The sequence below is a fragment of the Elephantulus edwardii genome, unplaced genomic scaffold (assembly GCF_000299155.1).
Source record: "Elephantulus edwardii isolate Elephantulus edwardi_28Jun2011 unplaced genomic scaffold, EleEdw1.0 scaffold00077, whole genome shotgun sequence".
NCBI lineage: Eukaryota > Metazoa > Chordata > Mammalia > Macroscelidea > Macroscelididae > Elephantulus > Elephantulus edwardii.
The window spans coordinates 11,310,949-11,321,946 of record NW_006399827.1 but is presented as its reverse complement, the minus strand read 5'-3'; the positions used below and the strand labels follow the sequence as shown (position 1 = coordinate 11,321,946).

The 10,998-nt window shown below is 42.9% G+C and overlaps 1 protein-coding gene across 1 annotated transcript; it reads left to right on the top strand.

Annotated features, from left to right (window-relative positions):
- Positions 1 to 6,959: 6,959 nt before the first annotated feature.
- SNX11 (sorting nexin 11) lies at positions 6,960 to 10,687 on the top strand. Its single transcript, XM_006889344.1, has 6 exons — positions 6,960 to 7,001; positions 7,383 to 7,469; positions 7,784 to 7,884; positions 9,441 to 9,536; positions 9,806 to 10,018; positions 10,396 to 10,687. Exons 1-6 carry the CDS (start codon positions 6,960 to 6,962, stop codon positions 10,685 to 10,687), a joined length of 831 nt encoding a protein of 276 aa, XP_006889406.1.
- Positions 10,688 to 10,998: the final 311 nt, after the last annotated feature.

Here is a 10,998-nt window from a genome sequence, read left to right as displayed (position 1 = left end):
TCACTGGCTGAAAGCTTTATTCCATCCAAGTCATTAAAGCAGACTCTATTTTGAAGAGGCAGCTCTTTCCCTGTGGTATTTTGAGTCCCTTCCAAACTGAGGGTTTCATCTTCTGGCTCTGTACCAGATAATGTTCTGCTGCTATTTGTAAGGTTTCCATGGGTCCATTATTTCAGAAGTGGATGGCCCAGTTCTGCTTCCTTAGTCTGTTTTTTGTCTGAAAGCTCTGCTCTAACCTGTCCACTATGGGTGACCCTCTGTTATTTGAAATATCAGTGGCATATCTTCCAGCACAGCAGCAATACACAAGCCACCACAGTAGACAAACCGACAGACAAGTGATAGACTTCCTTTGCCTGCCCCATTCTAGAATAAATTTTTCACTTGGAAGAGTAACTGATAAAGCACTATCATTACTCAGACTTGTGTGATTGAACAGAATGAACTTGAAACGACTGAAAGTAAGAAAAAAGACTGCAAATATTTCTTTTCAATGATAAAATCTGAATTTTCATGAGGAAATGAATTTTTTAAAAAAATGTTGTATACAGTATCCTCAAGAATGAGTTTGACAGCTTCCCAGGAGTTTCCTGATAAGATGAATGTTGATTTTTTTAAAAAGGGTGATATATTGTATCGAGTAATGAAACACAACAAATTTTGTAAGATATGCATTTTTTGTTATTGTTATGTGCCATCAGGTTGACTACAGCTCACAGCAACCCTTTGAACAATGGCCCTGAACCCTGCCATTTCTTGAGCCAATCTCACCATCTCTGACATACCTGACTTTATTGTCACAGTCACTGTGTCCATCCATCTGATCTAGGGTCTTCCTCTTCTGTGCTAACTCTTTACCCTAGTTCTTCCTAGCATCATGACCAAAATAAGTGAGACTGGGCTTCAAAATCTTTGCCTCCAAGGAGTAACCTGGTTTCACTCTCTCCAGGACAGACCTATTTGTTCTTTTGGCAGTCTATGCTATGTTCAATACTCTTTTCCAGCAATGCAACTCAAAGGCATCAGTTCTCCTTCTGTCATTCTTATTCATTTTCCAGCTCTAAGGTGTACAGCAAGTGAAAAGACCATGGCCTAGATCCATTGTACCTTAGTCTCTAACCTGACATCATTGTTATTTAGCCCTCTGGTGAGATCCTTGACAGCATATTTTTCCAGTGCAACTGGTCTTTTGATTTCCTGACTGCTAGTGCCAAGAATAATGATTGTGGATCCAAGCAAGAAGAAATCATTAACAACTTCAATCCTTTCTTCATCTATCATGATACTGTCTATTGGCCTAGTGGTGAGGATCTTTTTTTTCCTTGATGTTAGGATGCAATCTATATTGAATGCTGCAGTCTTTGATTTTCTGCAGCAAATACTTCAAGACCTCCTCAGCTTGGGGGAGCAAGGTTGTGTTCTATGCATAACACAGGCTGACGAGTCTTCCTCCAAATTTGATGCTACATTCTTCTTCATAAAGTCCAGCCTCCTGAGATCTGTGTTTAGTGAACTATTATTTTCCAAATGCTTTCAGATTCTCCATTGCAACTAACTTTAAAGAATCCACCATTTGTTGAGTTTAGTATCATATCAAAGAAGAATATCCACAATTACCTGAGAATGCTAAAATTCTGCCTTTTCCATCTATATATCTGTGCAAAGTAGGATTTTCTTGGCATCCTTAAAAACAATAGAGCACAGCAGAGTAAATAAATGAGAAGCACATAGAAAGACACAGCTGTCTTCTAATAAGCCAGACATCTAGGTTTGCAAAGCTGTATTACAGTGTCAATTTATTAACTTTGTTTAGGAAAATACAATTATATTTTATGCCATATGTATGCTAAAATGTACTGCTTGAGGATTTGTTTTAATAATAATTCACTAAATAATAATCTCAAAATACTTTGGAGAGTAGGAATTAGTTCACCAATTTAATAGGTATTTTAAAGTGCCTCCTATGTTCAGCTTCTGTTTCACATACAGAGATGAATAGGATACAATTTCAATCTAAGTTTTATTTTTTAAACTTTTTTTTGTCCTTTGAGAAAAGTGTCAAATTCGTTTTCCATCCAACAATTTATACGTATTTTGTTTCATGATCTTGATTGCAATCCCCACAATGTATCCGCACTCTTTCAGCTTATTCTCTGTGTTCCCCATTTCCATTCATCCTTTTTACTGTTTCTTCCTGTGCTTTCTGCCTTCTGAGCTTTTGTTTCTGGGGGAATGCTATCCTTTTTGTCTCCTGTAAATTAACCCTTCTAAGTTGTCAGTTCCTCTTTTATATTATTACTCACTTTTTGGGACTTATTTTAATTCTTCAAGAAAATGGTTTTTAATTAATATCTTAATTTTAAATTCTAGTTGCAGTTGTATCAATTTTTAAAAGTACAGAGATAGTAGGGTCAAAAATTTATGAGGCTGTTTTGTGCAATTATCTGACTCTAGTAGCCAGTGAACACAGAGTTGTGCTGCCAACTCAAAGTCATGCAGTTCAAAACTAGGAGTTAATCTCCTCCCATGCGATCAACAGCCTCTGAAAACCCAATGGAGGGACAGCTATGAGTCACTTCCGACTTGACAGCATTGAGCTATTGGTACAGACCAGAAAAGTGAGACAAAGATTTAGAACCAGTCTAAGGTCACTTAGTCATTGTCAGGTACTGTATCCAGCTAGTCTATCTCGATGAATTTATAACCATGAATTTCCCCTTGATATTATCTTTGTTAAAATGTTTAAATGGGTTTCCAGTCTAGACACTAAGGTGTGCCTGATTCAGCCCCTAGTGTTCACAATTAACTTGCTATGCATCAGAGAACTGGACAATATGAATAAGGATGACAGAAAAAGAATTGATGCCTTTGAGTTGTGGTGCTGGGCTGCCAAGAGAACAAACAAGTCTGGCCTAGAGAGGGTGACATCAAGTTGCTCTCTGGAGTTAAGGATTTTGAAGCTCCATCTCACAGACTTTGGGCTGGAGGGACCAGTCCCTGGAGAAGAACTACATGCTTGGAAGAGTGAAGAGACAACAGGAGAGAAGACCCTGGAGGATAAGACACAGTGAATGGAGTTGGGGGGGGGGCGGGGGCGTCAGAGACTGTGAGACTGGCTCAAGATAGGACTGGGTTCAGAGCTATTGTGCACAAGGTTGCTATAAGTCGCAGGCGATTTGATGGCACATAACAACAGCAACAACAAAAGGCAATTTAACACCAATAAGTCTTTATGCCATTCAATACCATCTAACCCTTACTATCGCGTAGCATGATACTAGGGCTTGTTTCCACTTGTGAAATGTGTCATCTGCTGAGCCCTCTCAAATCCTGTTTTGGCTGACAATCTGTGGTTTTAAGAATCTGAGTTGGGAGTCCCCTTTGCCACCTCCGCTGGGGAACTGCAGCCTCTGGTGTTCTCTAGAGACACAGAGAGGCTCCAGGAATGTGGGCGTTTTCTTCCCACGCTCAAGACTGCCTCAGCGGAATGCAAACGGCTGTCACAACCTCCACACACCTCTCACTCTCGGGAACCCACTTTCAGAACTGGCTGCTGATTGGCTCGATCTAATAAGGATGGGCGGGATGCGGCCCAAGCCTGTCGCGTAGCCCATTCTTCTGGTCCTCGAGCTGCTCCGCGTCCCTCCTCCAGCGCTGGAAGGGAGAAGCCGCGGACCCCGCTCCGGCTGGCGGTCAAGGCGGGTGGAGCCCCGCCGACCAGAAAGCGCCAGCGCCGCGGAGCGCCCCAGCCGCAGGGGCGGGGCGTGCCCAGCATTCTGCACTGGCGCGTCGGGAGCCGTCTCCCGTCGTGCCCCGGGGCACCCGCGACTCACCCGGAAGGAGAAGCCCGGACGAGGGCAGCGTGCTGGGGGCTGGCGGTGTCGCCGTGGGGAGTGGGCACCGCTCTCAGGTGAGGGGGTTTGCACATCACAGGTGGCGCTTGGAGTGAGGGCCTCGCCTGACATTGCGGACAACGGGTTGTCTCGTTTCCGAAAGTGAAGGCCAGAGTTTACTCGGAATCCAAGGAGGGGAAACTCGGGCTTTCAGTTTATTTTTAAAAATGTAAGGTTTCTTTCCTTCCCTTTCTCCCAGCTTAGTAGGAAAAAGAGGAGGCGGGATGTGTGGCCCTTTTGTACTTTGTTCGTTAAAAATGGAGAGGAAATGGTAGGAGTAAAAAGGTTTGGGAACTTTGCGCCAAACCAGTAGGTCTAGGGGATGATGGCAAATATTTACGGGACACACAAAACTTCAGTGCTGGACGGTGGGCAGCCTTTCTGACTTACCTGTGAAGTGCAAAGGGGAGCAGGTGTCAGTTCCATTCCAGTTTACTGATGGACGAAGGAAGCTGCTCGGTGGGGTTCACAGAGACTAGTCAGACGAGGGCGCGTCCTTTATCCTGTGGATGTTTAGGAAAAGAGCCGACTTGAATTACCATTTCCTATCTGCCACTAATGGCTCAAAAGTGAGTAAATAAGAGTTGAGAGTCTTAAGGGCTTAATCTGTTTTTTACTACTTGATTTGCCTTTAGCTAGTATCCTGAAGTAATTTATATGGGAGCAAAAATTAGGAGGTTTTGCTGGGACATTGGAAGGCTTTATAACTAATGTGCTTTGTAAACAGCAAACAGCTGGGGTCTCAGTTGGTAATGTTGGCGCTGTTACTTAAGGTGTGAAGAAAGCCTAGTACTAGCACCGGTGAATGAAATGGCAAATAGCAGAAGCTGTTGACCCTGGCCTTATTTGGACAACACATAGATCCAGCTTCCAAATCTTAGAACTAAAATGGAAAACTTCCTGGTTCCCTTCTAGGGGCAGAAGTGAACTTCATTTTCTCCTGAAAAGTGTCGTCCATGAAAAGGAAGCTGATGGAGAAGAGTAGTTGCCAGAAATTATTAGACTAGGTTTTTGTTTTATTCCAGTGCATTTAAGGAAAGTTAACATTGGCATTTTCTTACTGTCCTCTGAACACAATTTTAAATATGTAACATCTTAGGGACCCTATGGTTTTAATAAGCCAATTTATAGCTTTGTATTTCTAAGCAGTGAAACAGCCCCAAGGAAAGGAACTTCAGCATGGATGTGTCTGGGTTCAGGGTCCTGGGCAAATTCTCTTTGAGCCCAGAAGAATAAGGTGATGATGAACATTTAGTTACTAAATTACAGTTCTGAATTTGGTAGCCATTTCATTGCATGGGTTATGTACAGCTCCCCCTGAATGTGTGTGGGCCAATGACTTGCTTGGCATCATCTTTTTAAATGGTTACTTTTGAGAAAAAAACAGTTTACAATATTTAACTCTCTAGTCCTGAGCTAGTAATTTACCAAGTGCCTGAAAAGAGAAATGGAAAGAGAGGAAGAAACCCCAAACTAAAATCAAAGAAGTTAATTGTTTACCAGAAGTCAGCCTCCTCTTTTTTTTTTTTAAATTTTTGTCACAGCATTTGACTGCCTTCTTTTGGGATGTTACATATCAGTTGTTAATGGAATTAGAATTTCCTACCTTTTAGTCAGAGAGGTCTTTGAGATGGTGGTTTTACTAGGTATAAGTTAGATTGTCAACAAAAATGCTGTTTGAGATGGACTGAAATCTCCAAACCTTGGGTTTTCATGAGAGTGTAGTCCAGTTTAGTCATATATCATGCAGCTGTGTCTCTGTGCTGTGACTTGTCTGTGGAGACACCTTCTGGTATATTGGAGAGAAATGGAGAAGCTGTTTGCTCTGCTAATTTTGTGGTGTAAATGAGTTCCCCCTTCCACTGAAACGTTAGCCTCGTGCTAGCAAAACATACAATAGAGGGAACCTCATTACACACTCTTCTAATGGTAAGGCAGAACTAATAAGCGAATGTGTTTAAAATTAATTGTGGGGCTGTAAAAATGAGTGGGTGTGCGGATGGGGGTTGAGGAGGAGGGGGAGAGCTTAGAGATAGTCTTGTTTTCCCAGGAGCCAGCCTGGATCATTTGTTGGCAGTACATATTGGCTGAAGTCAGTTTTCATTTCAAGGTAAATTGGAAAGGGAAATTAAACCTTATTGTTCCGCTCTTAAGAGAGGAGAAGGGGGTGGAGGCAACAGCGTGGGTAACTGCTGCTAGAGTGGTTCTAGGAGTAACAAGATTAGTGCTGTATTTTAACAGAAGGTGACATCATGGGCCCCCTTGGACTTCAGTAACCCTGTGCTGAAGCCTTCATGATCCCCTTGCTGGAGTGGGCGATGTCACTGCACATGTAAACTGCTACACTGGGAGAAATCAGGGACTTAGACTTTAATGAATCTTTACAAAGGAGCAGAAAGCATCCTGAGTCAACCTGTGCAGCTGTGGGGCACTTGAACAGAGGTACAAACTGGATGGCATGTTGAGAGAAGAAATAATTAGAACTACTGGCTCAGGTTCCAAAGAGTGGATTAGATAAGGGAAGGCTGAAACTGGGCAACCCTCTCAGGTACTCTCTGGACTACAATTCACTTGTGGAAAAGTGACTGTGGTTAGTAAGACAGACTCAGGCACAGTGGTGTTTGTGGGGCTTGCCTGTTTCTAAACAGCCGGGAGGGGGCGATGTTAGGCTCAATTTCAGAGCTGTGCTTTTAGCACCAGCTAGACACTGCTGTGCGGGAAGCCCGTAAGGCAGAAAGCTTTTACAAATGAACCTGCCTGCTCTGTTGCCTAGGACAAGTACTTGTGCAGACCCCAGTATGCCCTGGGTGGAGGTGGCCTAGATGAGAATCTTGGATCTGAAAAAGAAGGCAAATCCCCTAGAGCTTTTAGCTTAACACTTAGCTGATGTGGGGATATTTTTAACTTCCTCTTAATTTTTATACAGGACCTAAAAAGTAGCCTGGGTTTCCCCAGGGAACCTATTAAAATGTTCAGGTTTTGCTCTGATAAAGAGTGAACAGAATAGAGGCATACTAACTGTACTCTTCTGTGTGATTTTTGTCCCTCATCAGATGCTTTCTTCCAATGGGCTTTTGGTATAGGATGTTGGAGACTCAAGAGCAGGAGGTAAGGGTGTGGTCTCCAGGGAAAAGGGGGCCATAGAAATGTTAAAGTCATTGTTCAGTAGTACTAATCCCATACAAGTACTTTGATGGCTTTAATGAGTTCAGACAGTGGTAAAAGGTAGCAGAGACATTGCTGGAAAATGAAGTTCCAATTTTACTAACTTTTCCATTGGGTAGAATGTTCTAAACTATAGACTTCAAGAGGGGAGAGATATTTGCCTCTTATTCATACTCTATACCCAGTGTTTGACACATACTGAATGCCTAAAAAAATATTTACTGAGTTGAATAAAATCAAAGTATATAATCTGGTACTCTGTGTTGTCAAAGTTACCTTACTATGTGAATGAGCTGAAGTTGAGGTAACATTTCTTAACTACAGGAGGTGATCACTGTGCGTGTTCAGGACCCCCGTGTACAGAATGAAGGTTCTTGGAATTCTTATGTGGATTATAAAATATTCCTCCATGTAAGTGCATCAAGCTTCTTCTATATTGGGGTCAGCACTTTCTAGGGCTGAGGGCTCATGCTAAGGCAGAATGTATTTGTGGGTGTGTCTGGGCTGGAGATAAAAGAAAAGAAGGGGAAAGAGGAAAGAGACCTTGGGATCTTCCTGAGAGTTGCTTTTGGCTCTACCTTGTTCTGTGAGTTCTAGTTTGAACTTCTCTGATCAGGGATGTACAAGACTCTGGCTTGGTGGCATGGATCCTCAGTAAGATCCATAATGAAATATATAAAGTTGGTCCTTTCCACTAAAACATTTTCCTGTACTTCCTCCTCAAGACAAACAGCAAGGCCTTTACTGCTAAGACGTCCTGTGTGCGGCGCCGCTACCGGGAGTTTGTGTGGTTGAGAAAGCAGCTACAGAGAAATGCTGGTTTAGTGTGAGTTTACCTCATTGCTTCCTTCTTAGATCTGAGACTAGCTTTTATGTGCTTTACAGGAGGATTGTGCAATAAAGAAAATTTGGAATATATAAGGAAGCTAGGAAATGTGTTCTTAAGTTACATTTTCAGTCAATGGAAGAACTAGACAGAGTTCTCAATTTCTTCTATTTTGACCTGGCAAAGCCATGTTGTTACTGTTATGTGCATCAAATTGACTACAACTTATAGTGACCCTATAAACAATAGCTCTGAACCTTTCCCTGTCCTGAGCCAACCTCACTGTTTCTGACACACTTGACCTCATTGCCACAGTCACTATGTTGGTCCATCTCATCAAAGGTTGTCATCTTCTGTGCTGACACCTCTACCCTTCCAAGGGTGATGTCCTCCAACAAAGACTGGCCCCTTCTGACAACATACCCATATATGTGAGATGGAATTTCAAAATCCTTGAAGCATCGTTAAAACTTTTTTCTGAGAATTGTAAATTTTCACTCAAATAAAATAGATTTAAAAAGAAAGAAAAGTACTCAAGGAAAAATATTTTTCCTCTTGTCTATGCATGTTAGTCTAGGGCTAAACAAGTATGCTACCAGCATATCAAATGTACATAGGACTGGTTATTGGTAATGTTTAAGCACCTGGACCTAATTTGATAGGTGGTGTTCCAATCCATCTGAGATAATAAAAATTCTGATTTCTCCCCCACCTTTTCATTTTTGTTTTGTCTAGAGCGGTTTCTTCTCGAGTTACATACCAGATTGAGAATGTTAAGAAAGACATTTTATTTTTTATTCGTCATTCATATTTTCTAAACAAGTCCTAAAAGTGAAGAGACCGGAGCAATGATTCCAGCATGGTGGTCACTGAATGCTGGGTAGTGATGGATGGTGTGCTGAGTGACCTAGTTAATGTTTAGAACTGATGAGGTCATTGTCATGGGTCAGACCCCCCCCATGCCAGTTGGAAGTCCCTCATTTCCTCTGGTAGATCCTGATCCCCCAACCTTTCATGTAGTCTTGTGTGAACAGGTGCTGCTCTTCATAAGAGAGAATGTTAGAGGTTATGGATGATTTGCTGCAACTCAACTATTTTTAGAAAATCACAAACATGTGGCCTTCTGGGATTAGGGTAGGTAGCATTTATTTACACAGAAGGACCTAGTTCTCCATGGACATGTTTCTTTTTCAAATAATAGTTGATGATGAGAGTGGGTTTTGTAAACAATGTAGTGTAGCATTATGGGCTTTAGAATCACAGACTTCGTTCAAATATTAGTGACACTGGGAAACTTCCTTAACTTCTCTGATTATTTTGTTACTTGTAATGCCTTTTAGGATTATTTGATGCATTAAATGAAATAATGTTTATAAACCATTAAGCATCCTGCCTGACAACTTGGCAGGCAGTTGATAAATTTTACCATCTTATTAAAAACCAGTTGAATTGGTTTGGGCCACTTTCAGGGATTTCCTTGAAGAGGGGCTGGAATCAATATTTGGATATTAGCTTGATGTTTCTTATCTTGGTGTTTCTTCACGTGACCCCAACAGGCCTGTACCTGAACTTCCTGGGAAGTCAGCTTTCTTTGGCAGCTCAGATGAATTCATTGAGAAGCGGCGACAAGGTCTGCAGCACTTCCTTGAGAAGTGAGTGGGCCGTCACTGGGCACCTGGATGGGAGTGTGGGAGGGCACCATATACCAGCACGGGTGACCCAGGCAGGGGTGGGGAAGGGTGCCAGGCAGGATGGGCCCCCTCACACTTGTAGGTGTTTGTGGTAGAAACTTTCTTGTACCTTTCACACTTTCAGTGCCTACTCAGACTGGAAGCCCACACCAGAGGATGTTAGTCTAAACAAGTGTGCTACTAGCATATGTGGCATATCCCCTCATTGTGATTCTCTGTGTTTGCCCCAGGGTGCTGCAGAGTGTGGTCCTTCTGTCAGACAGCCAGTTGCACCTCTTCCTGCAAAGCCAGCTCTCTGTGCCTGAGATAGAAGCCTGTGTGCAGGGCCGAAGCCCCATGACTGTTTCCGATGCCATTCTTCACTATGCTATGTCAAACTGTGGCTGGGTCCAGGAAGAGAGACAAGGTTCTTCTCACCTGGCTAAGGGAGACCAGCCCAACAGGTAACTGAAGCTGTCTTTTTGAGACACATGGGGTTACGGTTACTGTAACCTGAGCCACTGGGTTTGACAGAGAAAGCAATGTCCCAGAGTTGGTGGCTTTCAAGAAGAGGTTTTATTCTCTTGTGCATGGTTCTCTCATCCCAGGCAGGTCTGAAGCACCCACCACTATAGCAGAAGTTCCTGTTGAAACCTGAGAGGAGAAATGAGGAGGCTTTCTTTATACCCATTTCCTCCTTAGGAGCCTTCCATATTGTAACATGTGTATACACATCATTCCTTTTTACAACCAAATAGAACTCCATTATATTATCACTTTTTGTTTATCCACTCATTTTTGCTTATCCATTCATGTATTCCTCCTCTCCTATCTTTTCCAGTTGCTGCTTTCTTCCGAGATCTGGTAGGAAGGACTCTCCCTCACCACCTCTCAGTGAAGAAAAGGACCATCTAGAAGTGTGGGCTCCTGTTGTTGACTCTGAGGCACCTTCCTTGGAGAGTCTAACTCTCCCAGCCCTCTCTTCACCATCACGCTGTGATTTTGCAAGACCCAATGAGGAAACTTCTGCTACTCAGGCTTCGAGGAGGGCCATGGGCGGGGACCAGTCAGACCCCTTATCTTACCCTGTGCCTTTGGACCCTAGTCAGTTAGAAACAGTCTTAGAAAAGTGAGTTCTGGTCTGAGCTCTGAGTTCTGTTCCAAGGAAGATGGAAAATGTGCAGGCAAGGAGACTTGGCACGAGTGGAACTAGGCAAAAGCTTATCTGGGTAAGGTGGCAGCTCAGTCCCTGACAGGAGCCTGTGCTCGGGTTTGTTGCACAGAAGTCTGTCCTGTCAACTTGTGATTCCTTCAGAGGAATAAACACTGTGCAGTGTGTGTGAGTTCAGCATAAGGCCCAGGGCTATGATCTTAAACAGAACCCCTATTTACTCTCCTGGGAACTGAGTTTCTTCAGGTGTGTTTTTGTTTTTCAGAAGTACTG

Excerpts from the sequence above, each read along its gene's own strand:
- SNX11 (XM_006889344.1), top strand. The coding sequence starts at position 6,960 with ATGGGCTTTTGGTATAGGATGTTGGAGACTCAAGAGCAGGAG. Across the intron at positions 7,002-7,382 it reads TGGAGACTCAAGAGCAGGAG|GAGGTGATCACTGTGCGTGT; the intron begins GTAAGGGTGTGG and ends TCTTAACTACAG. Across the intron at positions 9,537-9,805 it reads CTGCAGCACTTCCTTGAGAA|GGTGCTGCAGAGTGTGGTCC; the intron begins GTGAGTGGGCCG and ends TGTTTGCCCCAG.